Below are 27,856 nucleotides of genomic sequence, written 5' to 3'. Positions count from 1 at the left end.
GTCCCTGTGCCTTCTCCCAACCTCTCAGCTCCTTCACCACCACCTTCACTCCGCAAGGTCCGTGCTCCACTCACTGAGTCCCGCAAGGGCTTCGGAATACTGCTCCGATCCATCTCTCTTAGCGACCTGTTTCCATGCCCCCCCCGCCAATCACCGTCTGCATTTTCTTATCCTCCATACAATGAAGTCAGACAGTGTTCCAGCCCCCATCAGCCTGCTTAAAGTGTTCTCTCTCTCTCTCTCCTCTCCCTCTTTCTCTTTCTCTCTCTCTTTCTCTTTCTCTCTTTTTCTCTCTCTCTCTTCCCCCCCCCCCTCCATCTGTTTCTCTCTTTCTCTCTCTCTCTCTCTCTATTTCCCACTCTCTGTTTTTCTCTGTCTCTCTCTTCCCCCCCCCCCCGTCTGTTTTTCTCTCTCTGTCCCTCTCCTGTGTCTCAGGTATAAGGTCAGTACGTCACCACTGAGCAAACAGCTGCCCACGCTCATCCTGTTCCAGGGAGGCAAAGAGGTGATGAGGCGGCCCCCTTATCGACAAGAAAGGACGCGCTGTCTCCTGGACCTTCTCAGAGGTTAGTGGCTGCAAGTTGGCACCGTGTGAATCACAGTAACCACAATGACATTCCAGTCTGTAACTCACCTCCCGGGGTATCTGTTATTCTGTATATAAGCCACCCTGAACGCCTCGATCAGATTCCAGTCTGTAACTCACTCCCGGGTATGTGTTATTCTGTATATAACCCACCCTGAACCCCCTCGATCAGATTCCAGTCTGTAACTCACGCTGGGGTATCTGTTATTCTGTATATAACCCACTCTGAACCCCTCGATCAGATTCCAGGCTGTAACTCACTCCCGGGGTATCTGTTATTCTGTATATAACCCACCCTGAACCCCTCGATCAGATTCCAGTCTGTAACTCACTCCGGGGTATCTGTTATTCTGTATATAACCCACCCTGAACCCCTCGATTAGATTCCAGTCTGTAACTCCCTCCCGGGGTATCTGCTATTCTGTATATAACCCCACCCTGAACCCCTCGATTAGATTTCCAGTCTGTAACTCACTCCTGGGGTATCTGTTATTCTGTATATAACCCGCCCTGAACCCCCTCGATCAGATTCCAGTCTGTAACTCCCTCCCGGGGTATCTGTTATTCTGTATATAACCCACCCTGAACCCCTCGATCAGATTCCAGTCTGTAACTCACTCCCGGGTATCTGTTGTTCTCTATATAACCCACCCTGAACCCCTCGATCAGATTCCAGTCTGTAACTCACTCCCGGGTATCTGTTGTTCTCTATATAACCCACCCTGAACCCCTCGATCAGATTCCAGTCTGTAACTCACTCCCGGGGTATCTGTTGTTCTCTATATAACCCACCCTGAGCCCCTCGATTAGATTCCAGGCTGTAACTCACTCCGGGGTATCTGTTATTCTGTATATAACCCACCCTGAACCCCTCGATCAGATTCCAGTCTGTAACTCACTCCCGGGGTATCTGTTATTCTGTATATAACCCGCCCTGAACCCCTCGATCAGATTCCAGGCTGTACCTCACTCCGGGGTATCTGTTATTCTGTATATAACCCACCCTGAACCCCTCGATCAGATTCCAGTCTGTAACTCACTTCCCGGGGTATCTATTATTCTGTATATAACCCACCCTGAACCCCTCGATCAGATTCCAGGCTGTAACTCAGTCCCGGGGTATCTGTTATTCTGTATATAACCCACCCTGAACCCCTCGATTAGATTCCACTCTGTACCTCACTCCGGGGAATCTGTTATTCTGTATATAAACCCACCCTGAACCCCTCGATTAGATTCCAGTCTGTACCTCACTCCGGGGAATCTGTTATTCTGTATATAAACCACCCTGAACCCCTCGGTTAGATTCCAGGCTGTAACTCATTCTGGGGCATCTGTTATTCTGTATATAACCCACCCTGAACCCCTCGATTTGATTCCAGTCTGTAACTCACTCCCGGGGTATCTGTTATTCTGTATATAACCCACCCTGAACCCCTCGATTAGATTCCAGTCTGTAACGCAGTCCCGGGGTATCTGTTATTCTGTATATAACCCCACCCTGAACCCCCTCGATTAGATTCCAGGCTGCAACTCACTCCTGGGTATCTGTTATTCTGTATATAACCCACCCTGAACCCCTCGATTAGATTCCAGTCTGCAACTCACTCCCGGGGTATCTGTTATTCTGTATATAACCCACCCTGAACCCCTCGATCAGATTCCAGTCTGTAACTCACTCCCGGGGTATCTGTTATTCTGTATATAACCCACCCTGAACCCCTCGATTAGATTCCAGTCTGTAACTCACTCCCCGGGGTATCTGTTATTCTCTATATAACCCACCCTGAACCCCTCGATCAGATTCCAGTCTGTAACTCACTCCCGGGGTATCTGTTATTCCTTATATAACCCACCCTGAGCCCCTCGGTCAGACCCCACTCTGTGACTGAGGCCCGGGGGTATCTGTTATTCCTTATATAACCCACCCTGAGCCCCTCGGTCTGACCCCACTCTGTGACTGAGGCCCAGGATATCTGTGCCCTGTGTTGTTCCTTTGTGCAGGAGAACCTGATTCGGGAGTTTAACCTGAACGAACTGTACCAGCGCGGGAAGAAGGCCAGCAAGGGCAAGGAGGATCCTATCCCAGAGGAAGGCGGCGATGCTGAGGAGGAGCGGGCTCTGGAGAACGGGAATGTCGAGAGCAAGAAGGAGAGATGAAGGGGGCCACAGCCGCTGGCTGGGAGCTGTGGGCTAAACTGAGGCACAGCCAGAGAGAGAGAGAGAGAGAGAACCCTCCATTGCGCACACCCCCCCTCGATCCTTGCGCTGACAGCCTCGCCCTCCCCCCTCCCCTTCATGTTGTTTGTCTCCCAGTCGGCATTTCCAGCTGTCCATTATTGCCCCGCCCATGGTGACGTAGCTCGCGCTCCCTCTCTCTCTCTCTCTCATGTACTTGCCACCTCCCCCACCAACCTTCTGCTGCTCTTTAACCTCCTGCAGCGAATGGGGATGTGGCAGGCATAGTTAGATCCCAGCAACAGGATCCTGGCACACCTCTCTCCTCTCTCTCTGTCCTCTCTCTCACACTGTACCTCTCTCTCTCCCCCCTTCTCTCTCTCTTCCCCCCTTCTCTCACTCTCCCCCCCTTCTCTCTCTCTCCTCTCCTCTCCCTCCCCCCCTTCTCTCTCTCTCTCCCCCCTTCTCTCCTCTCTCTCTCCCCCCTTCTCTCTCTCTCTCCCCCCTTCTCTCTCTCTCCCCCCTTCTCTCTCTCTCTCTCTCCTCCCCCCTTCTCTCTCTCTCTCTCTCCCCCCTTCTCTCTCCTCATCTCTCTCTCTCCGCTCGTCTCTCTCTCTCTCTCCCCCCTTCTCTCTTCTCTCTCTCCCCCTTCTCTCTCTCCTCTCCCTCCTTCCCTCCCTTCTCTCTCTCTCTCTCTCTCACCCTTCTCTCTCTCTCTCTCTCTCCTTCTCTCTCCTCAACACCACACACTCACTCCCCTCCAACCCAACACCCCCACCCTTCTCTCTCCTCTCCTCCCACCCCTTCTCTCTCTCTCTCATCCCCCCCTTCTCTCTCTCTCTCTCTCCCCCCTTCTCTCTCTCTCTCCCCCCCTTCTCTCTCTCTCTCCCCCCCTTCTCTCTCTCTCTCTCCCCCCCTTCTCTCTCTCTCTCTCCTCCCCCCCTTTCTCTCTCTCTCTCTCCCCCCTTCTCTCTCTCTCCTCTCTCCCCCCTTCCTCTCTCTCTCTCCCCCCTTCTCTCTCTCTCTCTCCCCCCTTCTCTCTCTCTCTCTCCCCCCTTCTCTCTCTCTCTCCCCCCCTTCTCCTCGTCTCTCTCCCCCTTCTCTCTCTCTCTCCCCCTCTCCTCTCTCCTCTCCCCCCTTCTCTCTCTCTCTCCCCCCTTCTCTCTCTCTCCCCCCTTCTCCTCTCTCTCCCTCCCCCCTTCTCTCTCTCTCTCCCCCCCCTTCTCTCTCTCTCTCCCCCCCCTTCTCTCTCTCTCCCCCCTTCTCTCTCTCTCTCCCCCCCTTCTCTCTCTCTCTCCTCCCCCCCTTCTCTCTCTCTCTCTCCCCCTTCTCTCTCTCTCCTCCTTCTCTCTCTCACCACCCCCCTTCTCTCACTCTCTCACTCCCCCCCTTCTCTCCCTCTCATCCCCCCTTCTCACTCTCTCCTCTCCCCCCTTCTCTCTCTCTCTCCCCCCCTCTCTCTCTCTCTCTTCTCCTCCCCCCTTCTCTCTCTCTCTCCCCCCTTCTCTCTCTCTCCTCTCCCCCCCCTTCTCTCTCTCTCTCTCCCCCCCTTCTCTCTCTCTCTCCTCTCCCCCCCTTCACTCTCTCTCTCTCCCCCCTTCTCTCTCTCTCTCCCCCCCCCTCTCTCTCTCTCTCTCCCCCCCTTCTCTCTCTCTCTCTCCCCCCTTCTCTCTCTCTCTCTCCCCCCTTCTCTCTCTCTCTCTCCCCCCTTCTCTCTCTCTCTCTCCCCCCTTCTCTCACTCTCTCTCCCCCTTCTCTCTCTCTCTCTCCCCCCCTTCTCTCTCTCTCTCCCCCCCCTTCCTCTCTCTCTCTCCCCCCCTTCTCTCTCTCTCTCCTCCCCCTTCTCTCTCTCTCTCCCCCCTTCTCTCTCCCTCCCCCCTTCTCTCTCTCTCTCCCCCCTTCCTCTCTCTCACTCTCCCCCCTTCTCCACTCCTCTCCCCCCCTCTCTCTCTCTCTCCCCCCTTCTCTCTCTCTCTCCCCCCTTCTCTCTCTCCTCTCCCCCCCCTTCTCTCTCTCTCTCCCCCCTTCTCTCTCTCTCCTCCCTTCTCTCTCTCCCCCCCTTCTCTCTCTCTCTCCTCTCCCCCCTTCTCTCCCCTCTCTCCCCCCCTTCTCTCTCTCCTCCCCCCTTCTCTCTCTCTCTCCTCCCTTCTCTCTCTCCCCCCTTCTCTCTCTCTCCTCTCCCCCCTTCTCTCCCTCTCCCCCCCCCCCCTTCTCTCCCCTCCCCCCCCCCCCCCCTTCTCTCCCTCTCCCCCCCCCTTCTCTCCCTCTCCCCCCCCTTCTCTCCCTCTCCCCCCCCTCCCTCCCTCCCTCCTCTCTCCCCCTTTCCCTCCCTCTCTCCCCCTTCCCCCTCCTCTCTCCCCCTTCCCCTCCCTCTCTCCCCCTTCCCCTCCCTCTCTCCCCCTTCCCCTCCCCTCTCTCCCCCTTCCCCCTCCCTCTCTCCCCCTTCCCTCCCTCTCTCCCCCTTCCCCTCCCTCTCTCCCCCCTTCCCCTCCCTCTCTCCCCCCTTCCCCTCCCTCTCTCCCCCTTCCCCTCCCTCTCTCCCCCCTTCCCCTCCCCTCTCTCCCCCTTCCCTCTCTCTCTCTCCCCTCACTCCCTCCCCCCCCTTCCCTCCCTCTCCCGATGCGCTCCTTGACTCTGTGTCCCCCTCCGGTTTCCTGTCGCGACACTGACTGAGACAGCTGTGGTTATGTTGGCGAGCGTGGTCAGAGATCCCCAGATGGTACCGGAAGCCATTGCCCACGCCGCGGACCGTTCTCGTGTGACCAGCTTTAATTTATTAAAGGGAATGCTTTACTCGATACCATCACCCGTGTCAGCACTCGTCTGTGTCCCCACACAGCCCCCACGTGTGAGAGGACCCACCCGCTTTTTATCGCTGTTCCCCCTCAGGGTCATGGCGAGGGGGAGCTCTTCCCTGTTTAATAAATCCGGAGAATGAAACCCGTCGATGCTGTAAATCAGAAACCGAAGTTGCTGGAAAAGCTCTGGCAGCGCTTGTGGAGAGAAATCAGCGTTCACGTTTCAGGTCAAGTGACCCACTTACAGGGGCTGGATTCCCAAGGGGGAACAGGCAGGGTCAGCAGGGGGTGGAGAGGTCGATGTTTCGGGGTGTAACCCTCCTTCAGGACTGTTGGGGGGGGGGGGAACCTGCAGATTAAAGGGGGTGGGGGGGACGGGGTGAAGACAGGTCGAGGGTACGGCCTGGTTGGTCAATGGGGGCGATGGGTCTGGTTGGTGGCTGGGAGCTGTGGAAGGGTGGGGTAGGGGCTGGGATGTCAGGGGGATGGGACAGGGGGTTATTGGAATTCGGAGAAGGTTGAGCCCTCCAGGCTGAAGGCCGCCCAGACGGAAGGTGAGGTGTTGTTCCTCCAGTTGGTGGGTTGGGGCAATGGAGGGGGTCAAGGATGGAGGGGGAGGGGGGCTGGTGGACCTCTGCCTGGCCGTGAAGGACTGTTTGGGGTCTGGGATGGAGGGGGAGGGGGCTGGTGGACCTCTGCCTGACCCTGAAGGACTGTTTTGGAGCCCTGGATGGAGATGAGGTGGGTGGGTGGGGTACAAGCAGGCTTTGCATCTTTCCTGGTTGCTGGGGAAGGTACCTTGAGGGCTCGGGGAGGGAGGGGGTGTCAGTGGGGAGAGTGGCACGAACCGAGGACCCTCGAAGGGAACGGTCCCTTGCGGAAGGCAGAGAGGGGTGGGGGAAGACGTCCTTGGTGGTGGGGTCTCGTTGGAATTGGTGGAAGTGTTTAAGGATGATGTATTGGATGCGGAGACTGGTGGGGTTGGAAGGTCAGGACAAGTGGGGGGGGGGTGAGAAAGCTCTCCGTCTTGTGTTTGGGGAGGGGGAATGGAGGTGGTGTGGTGGGGTGTGTCTGGAGACAGGAGGAGGGAAAAACACAATTGATGGGAGGGCAGGAGGGGAGGGGAGGGGGTAACAGGTGAACACGAGGTGGGGACTCGATCCCAAAGAGACCGAAAAAACAGTTGGATAGACAAAGGAAGTGGATGAGGATCAGGATAGGAGAGGGAGTGGCTGTTAATGGAGACTGCTCGTGGTGAACGGTTTACAAATCCCACAACACCAGGTTATAGTCCGACAGGTTCAATGGGAAGCACTAGCTTTCGGAGCGACGCTCCTTCAGCAGGCGGCTGTGATGAAGGAGCGTCGCTCCGAAAGCTAGTGCTTCCCATTGAACCTGTCGGACTATAACCTGGTGTTGTGGGATTTGTAACTTTGTCCACCCCAGCCCCACACCGGCATCTCCCACATCATGGCTTTGTAAACACACTGTCTGCTGTCACACCCAACCTGTTTGTTATCGGCTATTCACCCTCCCAACCAGATCATTCTCCACTTCCTTGGATCGCTGTCTCCATTTACTGTTTACTGTCAGGGGGATGTAGAGGGAGCTCGACACTGTATCTAACCCCCCCCCCCCCCCCCCCGTGCTGTCCCTGTCCCTGGGAATGCTGGGTGCTGACACTGGGTATAAAGTGGGAGGGGGACACACTGTCAGGGGGATGTAGAGGAAGCTCTACACTGTATCTAACCCCCGTGCTGTCCCCTGTCCCTGGAAGCGTGGATGCTGACACTGGGTATAACGTGGGAGGGGGGGGGAACACACTGTCAGGGGGATGTAGAGGGAGCTCTACACTGTATCTAACCCCGTCCTGTCCCTGGGAGCACTGGATGCTGACACTGGGTATAAAGTGGGAGGGGGGACACACTGTCAGGGGGGATGTAGAGGAAGCTCTACACTGTATCTAAACCCCCGTCCTGTCCCTGGGAGCACTGGATGCTGACACTGGGTATAAAGTGGGAGGGGGACACACTGTCAGGGGGGATGTAGAGGGAGCTCTACAGTGTATCTAACCCCCGTGCTGTCCCTGTCCCTGGGAGTGCTGGGTGCTGACACTGGGTATAAAGTGGGAGGGGGGACACACTGTCAGGGGGGATGTAGAGGAAGCTCTACACTGTATCTAAACCCCCGTCCTGTCCCTGGGAGCACTGGATGCTGACACTGGGTATAAAGTGGGAGGGGGGACACACTGTCAGGGGGATGTAGAGGGAGCTCTACACTGTATCTAACCCCCCCCCCCCCCCCTCCCTTGCTGTCCCTGTCCCCTGGGAGCGCTGGGTGCTGACACTGGGTATAAAGTGGGAGGGGGGACACACTGTCAGGGGGATGTAGAGGGAGCTCTACACTGTATCTAACCCCGTGCTGTCCCTGTCCCTGGGAGCGCTGGGTGCTAACACTGGGTATAAAGTGGGAGGGGGACACACTGTCAGGGGGATGTAGAGGGAGCTCTACAGTGTATCTAACCCCCGTGCTGTCCCTGTCCCTGGGAGCGCTGGGTGCTGACACTGGGTATAAAGTGGGAGGGGGACACACTGTCAGGGGGATGTAGAGGGAGCTCTACACTATATCTAACCCCCGTGCTGTCCCTGTCCCTGTGAGCGCTGGGTGCTGACACTGGGTATAAAGTGGGAGGGGGACACACTGTCAGGGGGATGTAGAGGAAGCTCTACACTGTATCTAAACCCCCGTCCTGTCCCTGGGAGCACTGGATGCTGACACTGGGTATAAAGTGGGAGGGGGGACACACTGTCAGGGGGATGTAGAGGGAGCTCTACACTGTATCTAACCCCCCCCCCCCTTGCTGTCCCTGTCCCCCTGGGAGCGCTGGGTGCTGACACTGGGTATAAAGTGGGAGGGGGGACACACTGTCAGGGGGATGTAGAGGGAGCTCTACAGTGTATCTAACCCCGTGCTGTCCCTGTCCCTGGGAGCGCTGGGTGCTGACACTGGGTATAAAGTGGGAGGGGGGACACACTGTCAGGGGGATGTAGAGGGAGCTCTACACTATATCTAACCCCGTGCTGTCCCTGTCCCTGTGAGCGCTGGGTGCTGACACTGGGGTATAAAGTGGGAGGGGGGACACACTGTCAGGGGGATGTAGAGGGAGCTCTACAGTGTATCTAACCCCGTCCTGTCCCTGGGTGCTGACACTGGGTATAAAGTGGGAAGGGGGACACACTGTCAGGGGGATGTAGAGGGAGCTCTACACTGTATCTAGCCCACTCCCCGGGCTGTCCCTGTCCCTGGGAGCGCTGGGTGTTGATGGGAGAGTGAGAGTCTGGGATGGGTTTATCCTGACGGTGCCCAGCACATGGGATAATCAGATCAGTGCAAATCTGGCGGGGAAAAGGGGGCATACGTTAATTCTCACCAGGGAATGCAGGGTGGAACAGGGAGGCCACTCAACCCCTCGAACCTGCTCTGGCGTTCAGTAAGACCATATCTGATCTTAACCTCAAGTGTACATCCCCGATAATCTTTCACCCCCTCGGTCATTCAAGAATCTTATCTGTCCTCTGCCTGAAAACATTCAGCGTCCACTGTCTGCGGGGAAGTGAATTGCAAAGACCCTGAGAATAAATGGTCCCTCATCCCTGTTTTGAAAGGGATGTTTAAATTCGGCACTTTAGTTCTAGATTCCCTGAGAAAGCTCCTCTTCCCCCCCCCCCCCACACCACCCACCCAATCTGTGGCTGCTCCAGAACATACTTATGCAGCTAACTCGCTGAGTAATTTGTGGAAGGTCGTGCTGTGAATTCCACAGAGACAGCCGGGTGTCTCGGGCGGTGTGATGCTGGAAAAGCACAGCCGGTCAGGCCTTATCGACTCTGACCACCAGCATCCGCAGTCCCTCACTTTCTCCTGGGTACCTCGGACCACCCAGTAGCCCAGTCCGGAGCCGGGAGGTCTAGCTTTCTGTCTTTTATTGCAGCAAAACAAGCTCAACACAACGTCAACACTGCTTTAGGACAATTCATACATTGAACTCAAGGGCCGGAGATCCCTCTTTTATCATTAAAAATGACAAAGCCTCACTTTTGCTGTTCCTCAGAGAGGCTGTGAGGCGTAGGAGCAGAAGTACATAATTCAATACATCGAGGAGAGATTAGATTAGATTCCCTATTGTGTGGAAACAGGCCCTTCGGCCCAACCAGTCTACACTGACCCTCCAAAGAGTAATCCACCCAGACCCATTTCCCTCAGACTAATGCACCGAACACTATGGGACAATTTAGCACGGCCAATCCACCCTAACCTGCACATCCCTGAACACTATGGGACAATTTAGCACGGCCAATCCACCCTAACCTACACATCCCTGAATATTATAGGACAATTTAGCACGGTCAATCCACCCTAACCTACACATCCCTGAACACTACGGGACAATTTAGCACGGCCAATCCACCCTAACCTGCACATCCCTGAACACTATGGGACAATTTAGCACGGCCAATCCACCCTTACCGGCATATCCCTGAACACTATGGGACAATTTACCACGGCCAATCCACCCCAACCTACACATCCCTGAACACTATGGGGCAATTTAGCACGGCCAATCCACCCTAACCTACACATCCCTGAACACTATGGGACAATTTGTCCCACAGTGTTCAGGGATGTGCAGGCCGTGCTAAATTGTCCCACAGTGTTCAGGGATGTGTAGGTTAGGGTGGATTGGCCGTGCTAAATTGTCCCACAGTGTTCAGGGATGTGTAGGATAGGGTGGATTGACCGTGCTAAATTGTCCCATAGTGTTCAGGGATGTGTAGGTTAGGGTGGATTGGCCTTGCTATATTGTCCCCATAGTGTTCAGGGATGTGTAGGTTAGGGGGGATTGGCCGTGCTAAATTGTCCCATAGTGTTCAGGGATGTGCAGGTTAGGGTGGATTGGCCGTGCTAAATTGCCCCGTAGTGTTCAGGGATGTGTAGGTTAGGGTGGATTGGCCGTGCTAAATTGTCCCATAGTGTTCAGGGATGTGTAGGTTAGGGTGGATTGACCGTGCTAAATTGTCCCATAGTGTTCAGGGATGTGTAGGTTAGGGTGGATTGGCCTTGCTATATTGTCCCCATAGTGTTCAGGGATGTGTAGGTTAGGGGGGATTGGCCGTGCTAAATTGTCCCATAGTGTTCAGGGATGTGTAGGTTAGGGTGGATTGGCCTTGCTATATTGTCCCCATAGTGTTCAGGGATGTGTAGGTTAGGGTGGATTGGCCGTGCTAAATTGTCCAATAGTGTTCAGGGATGTGCAGGTTAGGGTGGATTGGCCGTGCTAAATTGTCCCGTAGTGTTCAGGGATGTACAGGTTAGGGTGGATTGGCCGTGCTAAATTGTCCCATAGTGTTCAGGGATGTGTAGGTTAGGGTGGATTGGCCGTGCTAAATTGTCCCATAGTGTTCAGGGATGTGCAGGTTAGGGTGGATTGGCCGTGCTAAATTGTCCCATAGTGTTCAGGGATGTGTAGGTTAGGGTGGATTGGCCGTGCTAAATTGTCCCATAGTGTTCAGGGATGTGCAGGTTAGGGTGGATTGGCCGTGCTAAATTGTCCCATAGTGTTCAGGGATGTGCAGGTTAGGGTGGATTGGCCGTGCTAAATTGTCCCATAGTGTTCAGGGATGTGTAGGTTAGGGTGGATTGGCCGTGCTAAATTGTCCCATAGTGTTCAGGGATGTGTAGGTTAGGGTGGATTGGCCGTGCTAAATTGTCCCATAGTGTTCAGGGATGTGTAGGTTAGGGTGGATTGGCCGTGCTAAATTGTCCCATAGTGTTCAGGGATGTGTAGGTTAGGGTGGATTGGCCGTGCTAAATTGTCCCATAGTGTTCAGGGATGTGTAGGTTAGGGTGGATTGGCCGTAGGAAATTGCCCAGAGCGCTCGTTGCATTAGTCAGGAATAAATATAGTGTAGGTGAATGGGTGTGGGTGGGCTCTCTTTGGAGGGTTGGTGTGGGCTGAAGGGCCTGTTTCTATGCTGTAGGGAATTGAATCTCAGTCAGTGACTTGACTGGGGGGGGGCGGGGGTGGTGATGGGAAGACAGATCGCTGATTTTAAAGACGGGGGAACTTTTTCAAGGTTTATAAAATCATGAGGGGCAATAAATAAGGCAGGTGTCTTCTCCCTCTGGCTGGGGAGGGGTTGTATTTCAATTCCACGTCCCACTTTTAAAGGGAGGGGTGAAAGGTGTTTCAAAAGACACGAGGGGCAACTTTTTGTTTTGAACACACGCAGGGAGTGTGCGGAATGTAGGAAGTGATGGGTGCGGGTCCAGCCACAACGTTTATAGGGACGTTCGGCTAAGTTCATGAGTGAGAAACGCTCGGGAGGGAGATGGGCCGGGCGCAGGCGGCTGGGACTGGTTTGGATCGGGGATGTTGGGCTAGCACCGACCGGACGGAGCGAAGGGTCCGTTCCCGTGACCCTACGTGTCACCGAATCCCCTCCCCCACCCCCAACAACGAACGCGAAACAAAACAAAATTGGACTCTGCCAACGACAGCAGGAGAACTGGGTGGAGGCTTGGGAGGAGGGGGGAGGATGTGTCGGGGTACCAATCCGGAAACCCCACGCCAAGGGGTTGCGTCGGCCATGAGTGGACAGCGGTGTACTCTGGGACTGACCCCTGCAGGGTTCAGCCTGGTCGCTCTAACACCCCCTTGGCTCCCTCAGCCTTCCCCCCCCCCCCGCCACCCCCCTCCCCACCAACATTCGGTGGACTAGCCCCATTGTATCAGTTCAGAATTTCCCGCCAGGGTTCTGCCATTCTGCTCCGAGTGAGCCACATGGCTCAGGCACAGAAGGAGGTAGCTGGTGCTCCCTCTACCCCCTCGCCATCCTCGCCACCAACCAGCGGCTCCCCGGCCACTCAAACCAGCCTGGGCACCGGCCTGAAGGTCATCTTTGAGCACTGGTAATTATCACAGTCCATATTCGTGGCCTCTGGCCAGCGCTTGGCAGCCTTGCGTAGATACGGGAACGGGCCAACGGCAACGGCCCTCGCTGTGACAAAATGGACGGTCCGGTCGGGCGGTTGGACAGGGGCGAGCCCAAGGGTGTTGGTCGCGGTGGGTATTCCCCATCCCAAGGCAGCACCCTTCCCCGAGCCCACGGCCCCCACTCCCACCCAGAAGGACAAGGGGGGGGGGGCAGCAGGTACATGGGAACACCACCCCCCCTCCCTCCCTGCAAGTTCCCCTCCGAGACACTCCCCATCCCGACTCGGAAATATATCGCCGTTCCCTTCAGGGTCAGAATCCCGGAATTCCCTCCCTCAGGGGGCATTGTGGGTCTACCCACAGCACATGGACTGCAGCGGGTCAAGATGGCCGCTCACCCCCACCACCTTCTCAAGGGGGGGGGGCAATTAGGGACAGAGCGGAACCCATATGAGAGGGTTGTTTAAAATCAAATTCAATGATGGTAATGGCAAGGGGAGGTGGTTAGATTATCTCTTAACAGTCATAGAGATGTACAGCACGGAAACAGACCCTTCAGCCCAACTCATCCAGATATCCCAACCCAGTCTAGTCCCACCTGCCAGCACCCGGCCCATATCCCTCCAAACCCTTCCTATCCATATACCCATCCAAATGCCTCTTAAATGTTGTCATTGTACCAGCCCCCACCACATCCTCTGGCAGCTCATTCCATACACATACCACCCTCTGGGTGAAAAAGTTGCCCCTTAGGTCCCTTTTATATCTTTCCCCTCTCACCCTAAACCTATGCCCCTCTAGTTCTGGACTCCCCGACCCCAGGGAAAAGACTTTGCCTATTTACCCTATCCATGTCCCTCATAATTTTATAAACCTCTATAAGGTCACCCCTCAGCCTCCGACGCTCCAGGGAAAACAGCTCCAACCTGTTCAGCCCCTCCCTGTAGCTCAGATCCTCCAGCCCTGGCAACATCCTTGTAAATCTTTTCTGAACCCTTTCAAGTTCACAACATCTTTCCAATAGGAAGGAGACCAGAATTGCACACAATATTCCAACAGTGGCCTAACCAATGTCCTGTACAGCCGCAACATGACCTCCCAACTCCTGTACTCAATACTCTGACCAATAAAGGAAAGCATACCAAACACCTTCTTCACTATCCTATCGACCTGCGACTCCACTTTCAAGGAGCTATCAACCTGCACTCCAAGGTCTCTTTGTTCAGCAACACTCCCCTTACCGGAGGGAAAGATTAAGTGGTGTGAATGTTACTTGTCAGTTTTTTTTCCGAGATTAATGCTCATGGAACGAGAGGACCTGCGAGGACAGCAGGAGGCCATTCGGCCCATCCCGCAGTCCTTCCACTGACAGCTCTACCACCACTAAGCATGACGCTGGAAAAGCACAGCATCCGAAGAGCAGGAGAGCGGACGTTTCGGGCACAAGCCCTTCATCAGGAATGCCGGAAAAGTCGACCCTCCCGTTCCTCGGATGCTGCCTGACCCGCTGTGCTTTTCCAGCGCCCCACCCTCTCCGAGTCGGATCTCCAGCATCTGCAGTCCCCTGCTTTCTCCTGGTCGATCACCACGATAGGGTCTGAGTGAGGCATTAACGGTTAGCATACCGCTCTCTCTCTCTCTCTCTCTCTCTCTCTCTCACTCTCTCTCTATCTCTCACGCAGCACCAGCTGACAGATCTATCACCGAACCGCGAAGACTCTCAGTGAGGCCTTGTGTAAGGAGTTCGGAGGCCTCGAGGTGCTACTGAATCCAGACAAACCCCGAAAGAACAGCTTCGAGGTCACCCTGGTAACACCAGAGGGCAAGGGTGAGAGTCAGCACACGGCTGCGTGGAGAGGGGGATGGGTGCACTGGGACGGACAGTGGGATTGACCCTCCCTCCCTACCTCACACTCCCAGGCAGCACCTTCCAGATCCTAACCCCTCGAGTGACCCTCCCTCCCTCCCCCCTCACTCTCAGGCAGCACCTTCCAGACCCTAACCCCTCGAGTGACCCTCCCTCCCTCCCCCCTCACTCTCAACACCTTCCAGACCCTAACCCCTCGAGTGACCCTCCCTCTCTCCCCCCTCACTCTCAACACCTTCCAGACCCTAACCCCTCGAGTGACCCTCCCTCCCTCCCCCCTCACTCTCAGGCAGCACCTTCCAGACCCTAACCCCTCGAGTGACCCTCCCTCCCTCCCCCCTCACTCTCAGGCAGCACCTTCCAGACCCTAACCCCTCGAGTGACCCTCCCTCCCTCCCCCCTCACTCTCAACACCTTCCAGACCCTAACCCTTCGAGTGACCCTCCCTCCCTCCCCCCTCACTCTCAACACCTTCCAGACCCTAACCCCTCGAGTGACCCTCCCTCCCTCCCCCCTCACTCTCACCACCTTCCAGACCCTAACCCCTCGAGTGACCCTCCCTCCCTCCCCCCTCACTCTCACCACCTTCCAGACCCTAACCCCTCGTGGAGTGACCCTCCCTCCCTCCCCCCTCACTCTCACCACCTTCCAGACCCTAACCCCTCGCGGAGTGAAACGTTTTCTCCTGGTGTCTCTCGGTGCTCCTGTCCCCAATCCCCTTCAATCCGTGTCTCTCTGGGTCCCCATCTTCCCATCAATGGGAACAGATTCTCCCTCTCGACTCTCTCCAGCTCCCCCCTCCCCCCACCACCTCGCGATCTCGAACCCCTCGATCGAATCTCCTCTCGATGATCTTGTCTCTGAGGAGACCAGGCCCGGCCTCTCCGGTCTATCCCAGTCTCCAAGGGCCCACATCCCTGGGATTATCCACGTGGATCGTATCCACACCCCCTCGGATCCCTTCGCCCACCCCCCCCCCCCCCCCCCTCCCCCGTCTCACGAAAGGGCCGGGCCCACATCCCTGGGATTAAATGAAGAAGAAATGATGGTCAAACATGTAAAACCTTTAAGGAAACTGACAGGATTGACAGTGACAGGCTTCCATCTCCGGCCAGGTGGGATATTAGTCTCAGGTAAAGGAGTCGGCCATTTTGGATTAGGACTAGGACCGATGACTTCACTTGGAGGCTGGTGAATCGTTGGATTCTCCCTCCCACCCCCACCTCTTGAATCCAAGAACCGAGACAGTGGGGAAACATGCTCTCGGCCCAACATGTGCACGCTGAGCCTCCGAAACGGAACCCACACACACCCATTTCCCTCCCCTCTTACTCCACATATTCCCCAGACTAATCCACCCTAACCCGCACATCCCTGAACACTATGGGACAATTTAGCACGGCCTATCCACCCTAACCCGCACATCCCTGAACACTATGGGACAATTTAGCACGGCCTATCCACCCTAACCTACACATCCCTGAACACTATGGGACAAATTAGCACGGCCAATCCACCCTAACCTACACATCCCTGAACACTATGGGACAATTTAGCACGGCCAATCCACCCTAACCTACACATCCCTGAACACTATGGGACAAATTAGCACGGCCAATCCACCCTAACCTACACATCCCTGAACACTATGGGACAATTTAGCACGACCAAACCACCCTAACCTACACATTCCTGAACACTATGGGACAATTTAGCACGACCAATCCACCCTAACCTGCACATCCCTGAACACTATGGGACAATTTAGCACGGCCAATCCACCCTAACCTACACATCCCTGAACACTATGGGACAATTTAGCACGGCCAATCCACCCTTACCTGCACATCCCTGAACATTATGGGACAATTTAGCACGGCCAATCCACCCTAACCTACACATCCCTGAACACTATGGGACAATTTAGCACGGCCAATCCACCCTAACCTACACATCCCTGAACACTATGGGACAATTTAGCACGACCAAACCACCCTAACCTACACATCCCTGAACACTATGGGACAATTTAGCACGACCAAACCACCCTAACCTACACATCCCTGAACACTATGGGACAATTTAGCACGGCCAATCCACCCTAACCTGCACATCCCTGAACACTATGGGACAATTTAGCACGGCCAATCCACCCTAACCTACACATCCCTGAACACTATGGGACAATTTAGCACGGCCAATCCACCCTAACCTGCACATCCCTGAACACTATGGGACAATTTAGCACGGCCAATCCACCCTAACCTACACATCCCTGAACACTATGGGACAATTTAGCACGGCCAATCCACCCTAACCTACACATCCCTGAACACTATGGGACAATTTAGCACGACCAAACCACCCTAACCTACACATCCCTGAACACTATGGGACAATTTAGCACGACCAAACCACCCTAACCTACACATCCCTGAACACTATGGGACAATTTAGCACGGCCAATCCACCCTAACCTGCACATCCCTGAACACTATGGGACAATTTAGCACGGCCAATCCACCCTAACCTACACATCCCTGAACACTATGGGACAATTTAGCACGGCCAATCCACCCTAACCTGCACATCCCTGAACACTATGGGACAATTTAGCACGGCCAATCCACCCTAACCTACACATCGCTGAACACTATGGGACAATTTAGCACGGCCAATCCACCCTAACCTGCACATCCCTGAACACTATGGGACAATTTAGCACGGCCATTCCACCCTAACCTACACATCCCTGAACACTATGGGACAATTTAGCACGGCCAATCCACCCGAACCTACACATCCCTGAACACTATGAGACAATTTAGCACGGCCAATCCACCCTAACCTACACATCCCTGAACACTATGGGACAATTTAGCACGGCCAATCCACCCTAACCTACACATCCCTGAACACTATGGGACAATTTGGCACGGCCAATCCACCCTAACCTACACATTCCTGAACACTATGGGACAATTTAGCACGGCCAATCCACCCTAACCTACACATCGCTGAACACTATGGGACAATTTAGCACGGCCAATCCACCCTAACCTGCACATCCCTGAACACTATGGGACAATTTAGCACGGCCAATCCACCCTAACCTACACATCGCTGAACACTATGGGACAATTTAGCACGGCCAATCCACCCTAACCTGCACATCCCTGAACACTATGGGACAATTTAGCACGGCCAATCCACCCTAACCTACACATCGCTGAACACTATGGGACAATTTAGCACGGCCAATCCACCCTAACCTACACATCCCTGAACACTATGGGACAATTTAGCACGGCCAATCCACCCTAACCAACACATCCCTGAACACTATGGGACAATTTAGCACGGCCAATCCACCCTAACCTGCACATCCCTGAACACTATGGGACAATTTAGCACGGCCAATCCAACCTAACCAACACATCCCTGAACACTAAGGGACAATTTAGCACGGCCAATCCACCCTAACCTACACATCCCTGAACACTATGGGACAATTTAGCACGGCCAATCTACCCTAACCTACACATCCCTGAACACTATGGGACAATTTAGCACGGCCAATCCACCCTAACCAACACATCCCTGAACACTATGGGACAATTTAGCACGGCCAATCCACCCTAACCTACACATCCCTGAACACTATGGGACAATTTAGCACGGCCAATCTACCCTAACCTGCACATCCCTGAACACTATGGGACAATTTCGCACGGCCAATCCACCCTAACCTACACATCCCTGAACACTATGGGACAATTTAGCACGGCCAATCCACCCTAACCTACACATCCCTGAACACTATGGGACAATTTAGCACGGCCAATCCACCCTAACCTACACATCCCTGAACACTATGGGACAATTTAGCACGGCCAATCCACCCTAACCTACACATCCCTGAACACTATGGGACAATTTAGCACGGCCAATCCACCCTAACCTGCACATCCCTGAACACTATGGGACAATTTAGCACGGCCAATCCACCCTAACCAACACATCCCTGAACACTATGGGACAATTTAGCACGGCCAATCTACCCTAACCTACACATCCCTGAACACTATGGGACAATTTAGCACGGCCAATCCACCCTAACCTACACATCGCTGAACACTATGGGACAATTTAGCACGGCCAATCCACCCTAACCTGCACATCCCTGAACACTATGGGACAATTTAGCACGGCCAATCCACCCTAACCAACACATCCCTGAACACTATGGGACAATTTAGCACGGCCAATCTACCCTAACCTACACATCCCTGAACACTATGGGACAATTTAGCACGGCCAATCCACCCTAACCAACACATCCCTGAACACTATGGGACAATTTAGCACGGCCAATCCACCCTAACCTGCACATCCCTGAACACTATGGGACAATTTAGCGCGGCCAATCCACCCTAACCAACACATCCCTGAACACTATGGGACAATTTAGCACGGCCAATCCACCCTAACCTACACATCCCTGAACACTATGGGACAATTTAGCACGGCCAATCCACCCTAACCAACACATCCCTGAACACTATGGGACAATTTAGCACGGCCAATCCACCCTAACCTGCACATCCCTGAACACTATGGGACAATTTAGCACGGCCAATCCACCCTAACCTGCACATCCCTGAACACTATGGGACAATTTAGCACGGCCATTCCACCCTAACCTACACATCCCTGAACACTATGGGACAATTTAGCACGGCCAATCCACCCTAACCTGCACATCCCTGAACACTATGGGACAATTTAGCACGGCCAATCCACCCTAACCTGCACATCCCTGAACACTATGGGACAATTTAGCACAGCCAATCCACCCTAACCTGCACATCCCTGAACACTATGGGACAATTTAGCACGGCCAATCCACCCTAACCTACACATCGCTGAACACTATGGGACAATTTAGCACGGCCAATCCACCCTAACCTGCACATCCCTGAACACTATGGGACAATTTAGCACGGCCAATCCACCCTAACCAACACATCCCTGAACACTATGGGACAATTTAGCATGGCCAATCCACCCTAACCAACACATCCCTGAACACTATGGGACAATTTAGCACGGCCAATCCACCCTAACCTACACATCCCTGAACACTATGGGACAATTTAGCATGGCCAATCCACCCTAACCTACACATCGCTGAACACTATGGGACAATTTAGCACGGCCAATCCACCCTAACCAACACATCCCTGAACACTATGGGACAATTTAGCACGGCCAATCCACCCTAACCTACACATCCCTGAACACTATGGGACAATTTAGCACGGCCAATCTACCCTAACCTGCACATTCCTGAACAGTATGGGACAATTTCGCACGGCCAATCCACCCTAACCTACACATCCCTGAACACTCTGCGGCAATTTAGCACGGCCAATCCACCCTAACCTACACATCCCTGAACACTACGGGACAATTTAGTACGGTCAATCCACCCGAACCAACACATCCCTGAACACTATGGGACAATTTAGCACGGCCAATCCACCCTAACCTACATACCCCTGAACACTATGGGACAATTTAGCACGGCCAATCCACCCTAACCTGCACATCCCTGAACACTATGGGATAATTTAGCACGACCAATCCACCCTAACCTACACATCCCTGAACACTATGGGACAATTTAGCACGGCCAATCCACCCTAACCTGCACATCCCTGAACACTGTGGGACAATTTAGTACGGCCAATCCACCCTAACCAACACATCCCTGAACACTATGGGACAATTTAGCACGGCCAATCCACCCTAACCTGCACATCCCTGAACACTATGGGACAATTGAGTACAACCAATCCACCCTAACCAACACATCCCTGAACACTATGGGACAATTTAGCACGGCCAATCCACCCTAACCTGCACATCCCTGAACACTATGGGACAATTTAGCACGGCCAATCCACCCTAACCTGCACATCCCTGAACACTATGGGACAATTTAGCACGGCCAATCCACCCTAACCTACACATCCCTGAACACTATGGGACAATTTAGCACGGCCAATCCACCCTAACCTGCACATCCCTGAACACTTTGGGACAATTTAGCACGGCCAATCCACCCTAACCTACACATCCCTGAACACTATGGGACAATTTAGCACGGCCAATCCACCCTAACCAACACATCCCTGAACACTATGGGACAATTTAGCACGGCCAATCCACCCTAACGTTCTCATAGAATCATAGAGATGAACAGGCCTGGGGTGAGTGCAGAACCAGAGGGCATAGGTTTAGGGTGAGAGGGGAATGAGTTAAAACAGACCTAAGGGGCAACGTTTTCACCCAGAGGGTGGTACGTGTATGGAATGAGCTGCCAGAGGATGTGGTGGAGGCCGGTACAATTACAGCATTTAAGTGGCATCTGGATGGGTATATGGATAGGAAGGGTTTGGGGGGATATGGGCCGGGGGCTGGCAGGTGGGACTAGATTGGGTTGGGATGTCTGGTCGGCATGGACGGGTCGGACCGAAGCGTCTGTTTCCGTCTTTGGAGTGTGGGAGGGAACCTGGGAAAACCCACCCAGACACGGGGAGTGTATGCCAACCCCACACGGACAGTTGCCCTGAGGCGAGAATCGAACCCGGGTCCCCAGGGGCCGTGAGGCAGTGGTGCTAACCGCTGAGCCAGCGAGATTTGTGAAGCGTCTGTTCTCAAGATTGCTGAGGGGGTGAGATTGTTGGATATTGAAGGATATGAGGACCGGCTGGGAAGAGGCGTTGAGGTCGGAGGTAAGCAGTAACCTTACAGAACAGCAGGACAAGTGCCACAGGGAGAGTAATGTCTGACTGCTCGGTCTTTCAGGGTCTCTGAAGCAAGGGTGTGGTGTTCGGAATGGTTTCAGTCTAACGTCTCCCTGCTTTCCTGTCACTCCCCCTGCAGAGGTGGTGCTGTGGAGCGGAATTAAGAAAGGGCCACCTCGCCGGCTGAAGTTTCCGGAAACCCGAGCAATGTTGGAAATCATGAGGAAATCCGTGCAGTAACCTGAGGGAAAGGCACCCTTGGGGTGAGAGAACTGGCAAACTGTGGGAGGGTCAGTGCTGAGGGAGGGCCGCACTGTGGGAGGGTCAGTGCTGAGGGAGGGCCGTACTGTCGGATGGTCAGTGCTGAGGGAGGGCCGTACTGTCGGAGGGTCAGTGCTGAGGGAGGGCCGCACTGTCGGAGGGTCAGTGCTGAGGGAGTGGGCACTGTCGGAGGGTCAGTGCTGAGGGAAGGCCGCACTGTCGGAGGGTCAGTGCTGAGGGAGGGCCGCACTGTCGGAGGGTCAGTGCTGAGGGAGGGCCGCACTGTCGGAGGGTCAGTGCTGAGGGAGGGCCGGACTGTCGGAGGGTCAGTGCTGAGGGAGGGCCGCACTGTCGGAGGGTCAGTGCTGAGGGAGGGCCGCACTGTCGAAGGGTCAGCGCTGAGGGAGTGCCGCACTGTCGGAGGGTCAGTGCTGAGGGAGGGCCGCACTGTCGGAGGGTCAGTGCTGAGGGAGGGCCGCACTGTGGGAGGGTCAGTGCTGAGGGAGGGCCGCACTGTCGGAAGGTCAGTGCTGAGGGAGGGCCGCACTGTCGGAGGGTCAGTGCTGAGGGAGGGCCGCACTGTCGGAGAGTCAGTACTGAGGGAGGGCGGCACTGTCGGAGGGTCAGTGCTGAGGGAGGGCCGCACTGTCGGAGAGTCAGTGCTGAGGGAGTGGGCACTGTCGGAGGGTCAGAGCTGAGGGAAGGCTGCACTGTCGGAGGGTCAGTGCTGAGGGAGGGCCGCACTGTCGGAGGGTCAGTACTGAGGGAGGGCCGCACTGTCGGAGAGTCAGTGCTGAGGGAGGGCCGCACTGTCGGAGGGTCAGTGCTGAGGGAGGGCCGCACTGTCGGAGGGTCAGTGCTGAGGGAGGGCCGCACTATCGGAGGGTCAGTGCTGAGGGAGGGCCGCACTGTCGGAGGGTCAGTGCTGAGGGAGGGCCGCACTGTCGGAGAGTCAGTGCTGAGGGATGGCCGCACTGTCGGAGAGTCAGTGCTGAGGGATGGCCGCACCGTCGGAGGGTCAGTGCTGAGGGAGGGCCGCACTGTCGGAGGGTCAGTGCTGAGGGAGGGCCGCACTGTCGGAGGGTCAGTGCTGAGGGAGGGCCGCTCTGTCGGAGGGTCAGCGCTGAGGGAGGGCCGCACTGTCGGAGGGTCAGTACTGAGGGAGTGCCGCACTGTCGGAGGGTCAGTACTGAGGGAGGGCCGCACTGTCGGAGGGTCAGTGCTGAGGGAGTGCCGCACTGTTGGAGGGTCAGCGCTGAGGGAGGGCCGCACTGTCGGAGGGTCAGTGCTGAGGGAGGGCCGCACTGTCGGAGGGTCAGTACTGAGGGAGGGCCGCACTGTTTGAGGGTCAGTGCTGAGGGAGTGCCGCACTGTCGGAGTGTCAGTACTGAGGGAGGGCCGCACTGTCGGAGGGTCAGTGCTGAGGGAGTGCCGCACTGTCGGAGGGTCAGTGCTGAGCTCTCCGCTGTATCTAACCCCGTGCTGTCGCTGTCCTGGGTGCGCTCAATGCTGACACTGGGTATAAATTAGTGAAAGGAGATGGTGGTCGTGTGGGACGAGACTGGGTAGAAAGAAGGTGTGTGGAGAATGTCAAACGATGGTGACGTAGAGGAGGGTACAGAGGATAATAACTTCAGGGAAGGTAAGGGAGAGGAGGAGGGAGAGCGGAAAAGGGGGTGAGTCGTGTGAGATGTGGAGTCAGATATTATCCAGGGGAACCTGGTCAGATGGATCTCGCGTCATCAGGGTGGAAGGCTGTTTCTCATTGGAGCACTGTCCTGTTGCATTCCCCAGGGATTATCGCCGAGCCCCTGCTTGTGTGTAATACTCATCAATGGTGTCTTTGCGGAATCCAGGGGGGGATAGGGCAGCAGGTCTGTGGGTGACGCAAAGACTCACCGACTGGCCAACGCTGAGGAGGAAGGTTCCAGAAACATACCAACGGATTGGCCAGAGGGGCAGATCAGCGGCTGATGAAAACGTCACTCCCGATAAACGTGAGGGTGACGCGCTTTGGGAGAAGGAACAGGACAACGGAGTGCTGAAGGGATGGCAGAATGCTGGGGAGCTCAGAGGAACAGAGGGATCCTGGGATACTTGTCCACAGATCCCCTGACGGGGACGGGCTAATGGGGCGGTTCGGAAGGAATTGTGGGACACTTGCCTTGATCAGTCGCTGGCCTGTCCTGTCAGAGCAGGGAGGCCCTGCTGGAGCTGTCCAGGACTTTGGTGAGGGTCCCACCAGGAGCACCGTGTACCCTTCTGGTCCCCCCACTCTCGGAATGATGGGATTATGCTGGGGGGCTGGGGGTTTGGGGAGCAGAAGAGGTTCCCCAGGACGTTGTCTGGGATGGGAGTGATTCAGTGACGGACAGAGACTGGATAAACTCAGTGGGGGGGGGGGGGGCGAAACCTGATCGAGGAGTATAACATTATGAGGGGCATGGACCGGGTCAACAGGAAGCAGCTGTTCCCCTCTGCGGAAGGGTCTATAACATAGGGGAAATCACTTTAAAGTGAAAGGCAGGAGGTTTTGAGGGGATTTGAGGACAATTTCTTATTGCCAGTGGGTGGAACACATTGCCTGGGAAGATAGAGTCATAGATATCTACAGCACGGAAACAGACCCTTCGGTCCAACCCATCCATGCTGACCCAGATATCCCAACCCAATCTCGTCCCACCTGTCAGCACCCGGCCCATGTCCCTCCAAACCCTTCCTAATCATATACCCATCCAAATGCCTCTTAAGTGTAAGTGTACCAGCCTCCACCACATCCTCTGGCAGCTCATTCCACACACGTACCACCCTCTGGGTGAAAAAGTTGCCCCTTAGGTCTCTTTTATATCTTTCCCCTCTCACCCTAAGCCTATGCCCCTCTAGTTCTAGACTCCCCCACCCCAGGGAAAAGACTTTGCCTATTTACCCTATCCATGTCCCTCATGATATTATAAACCTCTATAAGGTCACCCCTCAGCCTTCGACGCTCCAGGGAAAACAGCCCCAGCCTGTTCAGCCCCTCCCTGTAGCTCAGACCCTCCAACCCTGGCAACATCCTTGTAAATCTTTTCTGATCCCTTTCAAGTTTCACAACATCTTTCCGATAGGAAGGAGACCAGAACCGCACGCAATATTCCAACAGTGGCCTAACCAATGTCCTGTACAGCCGCAACATGACCTCCCAACTCCTGTACTCAATACTCTGACCAATAAAGGAAAGCATACCAAACGCTGCCTTCGCTATCCTATCTACCTGCGACTCCACTTTCAAGGAGCTATGAACCTGCAGTCCAAGGTCTCTTTGTTCAGCAACACTCCCTAGGACCTTACCATTAAGTGTATAAAATTCCTGCTAAGATTTGCTTTCCCAAAATGCAGCACCTCACATTTATCTGAATTAAACTCCATCTGCCACTTCTCAGCCCATTGGCCCATCTGGTCCAGATCCTGTTGTAATCTGAGGTAACCCTCTTTGCTGTCCACTACACCTCCAATTTTGGTGTCATCTGCAAACTTACTAACTGTAGACCCCCTAATAGTCAGAGGGAAATTGAGAAACAAACCTGGAAGGAGATCTCATCTATTGTAAGAATAATAGGGTGGTTATGGTAGGGGATTTTAACTTTCCAAACATAGTCCCCACACTGTAGGAAGGATGGGATTGTGCTGGAGTCGGGAGAGGTGGGGGAGCAGAGGAGGGTCACCAGGATGTTGTCTGGGATGGTAGCGATTCAGTGACGGACAGAGACTGGATAAGCTCAGTGGGGAGGGGGCGAAACCTGATCGAGGAGTATAACATTATGAGGGGCATGGACCGGGTCAACAGGAAGCAGCCGTTCCCCTCTGCGGAAGGGTCAACAACGCAGGGGAAACCGTTTTAAAGTGAAAGGCAGGAGGTTTCGAGGGGATTTGAGGACAATTTCTTATTGCCAGTGGGTGGAACGCGCTGCCTGGGAGGATAGTTGAGGTGGGAAACCTCACAACCGTTGAAAAGCTTTCCGGACGAACACTTGAAGTGTCGCCACGTTCGCGGGATGTGGGCTGAGTGTGGGAAAGTCGGACTGGTGTCGGTCGTTGCATTTCTCGGTGGTACGGACCGGAAGGGTTCTCTTTGGGACTGTGTGTGTGTGTGTGTGATTCTGAGGTGGGGTGGGGGTGATGGGGAGAGAGAGAGAGAGAGAGAGAGAGAGAGAGAGAGAGAGAGAGAGAGAGAGAGAGACAGTGAAGGACACGAAGCAGCAAGGGGTCTGCGGGGAGGGGCGGTCAGGGGGTGGTGGGGAAGCAGGGAGAGATGGCTGACTGCGTTCCAACTCTCTCCATGTCTGTCTCTCTCTCTCTCTCTCTAGGAATTGGAGCAATCACCATTCCTCTGCGATGGTGCAGTAGTAATGACGGAGGAGCGAGTAATGAACCTCGAAGGTTCCCTTGCTTCACCCGAGGCCTACACGTGGACGAGACTGCGCCGGAGAGTTGACGGAAGTGGTGGCCCTGACCCGATCTCACTTCAACTCCCCTTCCCCACACTCTTCCCTCCCCACCAAAACCTTGCCTCAGGAGTGTCAGACACCCTCTGATCACAATATCAGCTGCCTGGGTGTATTATTTGATGAGGCCGCTGGCTCTCCCACTTATCTCCCCATCGCGGATCTTCTGTTCACTGCTTTCATAACTCGCTCCCACCTTTATTCCACAGTAAACCCGACACAGAAACATCATTTGGTGTGAGATCAGCAATGATTTCTCTCTGGGAGTGCTGGGTGCTGACACTGGGTATAAAGTGGGAGGGGGGACACACTGTCAGGGGGATGTAGAGGGAGCTCTACACTGTATCTAACCCCGTGCTGTCCCTGTCCCTGGGAGCGCTGGGTGCTGACACTGGGTATAAAGTGGGAGGGGGGACACACTGTCAGGGGGATGTAGAGGGAGCTCTACACTGTATCTAACCCCCCGTCCTGTCCCTGTCCCTGGGAGCGCTGGGTGCTGACACTGGGTATAAAGTGGGAGGGGGGACACACTGTCAGGGGGATGTAGAGGGAGCTCTACACTGTATCTAACCCCTGTGCTGTCCCTGTCCCTGGGAGCGCTGGGTGCTGACACTGGGTATAAAGTGGGAGGGGGGACACACTGTCAGGGGGATGTAGAGGGAGCTCTACACTGTATCTAACCCCTGTGCTGTCCCTGTCCCTGGGAGCGCTGGGTGCTGACACTGGGTATAAAGTGGGAGGGGGGACACACTGTCAGGGGGATGTAGAGGGAGCTATACACTGTATCTAACCCCCCCGTGCTGTCCCTGTCCCTGGGAGCGCTGGGTACTGACACTGGGTATAAAGTGGGAGGGGGGACACACTGTCAGGGGGATGTAGAGAGAGCTATACACTGTATCTAACCCCCCCGTCCTGTCCCTGTCCCTGGGAGCGCTGGGTGCTGACACTGGGTATAAAGTGGGAGGGGGGACACACTGACAGGGGGATGTAGAGAGAGCTATACACTGTATCTAACCCCCCCGTGCTGTCCCTGTCCCTGGGAGCGCTGGGTGCTGACACTGGGTATAAAGTGGGAGGGGGGACACACTGTCAGGGGGATGTAGAGGGAGCTCTACACTGTATCTAACCCCGTGCTGTCCCTGTCCCTGGGAGCGCTGGATGCTGACACTGGGTATAAAGTGGGAGGGGGGACACACTGTCAGGGGGATGTAGAGGGAGCTCTACACTGTATCTAACCCCGTCCTGTCCCTGTCCCTGGGAGCGCTGGGTGCTGACACTGGGTATAAAGTGGGAGGGGGGACACACTGTCAGGGGGATGTAGAGGGACCTCTACACTGTATCTAATCCCGTGCTGGCCCTGTCCCTGTCCACAGACACACACACACACAGACACACACACATACACCCTCACACAGAGACAGACACACACAGACACACACACCCTCACATACAGACACAGACACACACCCCCTCACACACAGACACACACCCCCTCACACACAGACACACACACTGTCAGACAGACACACAATCAGACAGAAGGACACACACAGATAGACAGAGTCACACACTCTCACAGAGAAAGACACACACACTGTCAGACACACAGACAGAGACTGCCACACACACACACAGATAGACACACTCAGACACTTACAGAAATAGACACACACACTGTCAGACACACAGACAGAGACACACACACACTCAGAAATAGACACACACACAGTCAGACACACTCAGACACATACAGAAATAGACACACACTATCAGACACACAGAGACAGACAGACACACACACAGACACACTCAGACACATACAGAAAGACACATACACTGTCAGACACACAGAGACAGACACACACACAGAGACAGA

At 54.8% G+C, this 27,856-nt stretch overlaps 1 protein-coding gene and 1 pseudogene across 1 annotated transcript; both read left to right on the top strand.

The window, feature by feature from the left end:
• The first annotated feature begins 427 nt into the window (after positions 1-427).
• On the top strand, positions 428-4,733 carry LOC148138299 (uncharacterized; annotated as a pseudogene).
• Positions 4,734-12,403: 7,670 nt separating this feature from the next.
• Positions 12,404-26,204, top strand: selenoh (selenoprotein H). The gene is made up of 4 exons (XM_087981681.1): positions 12,404-12,531; positions 14,239-14,384; positions 21,375-21,498; positions 25,843-26,204. Exons 1-3 carry the CDS (start codon positions 12,404-12,406, stop codon positions 21,473-21,475), a joined length of 375 nt encoding a protein of 124 aa, XP_087837807.1. The 3' UTR covers positions 21,476-21,498; positions 25,843-26,204.
• Positions 26,205-27,856: the final 1,652 nt, after the last annotated feature.

The sequence above is a fragment of the Chiloscyllium plagiosum genome, unplaced genomic scaffold (genome assembly GCF_037043375.1).
Source record: "Chiloscyllium plagiosum isolate Xiang-an unplaced genomic scaffold, Cpla_swu_hap1 HiC_scaffold_40, whole genome shotgun sequence".
In the NCBI taxonomy this organism is placed as follows: domain Eukaryota; kingdom Metazoa; phylum Chordata; class Chondrichthyes; order Orectolobiformes; family Hemiscylliidae; genus Chiloscyllium; species Chiloscyllium plagiosum.
Note: the sequence above shows the minus strand (reverse complement) of the source record. Positions and strands in the feature narration are given on the sequence as shown.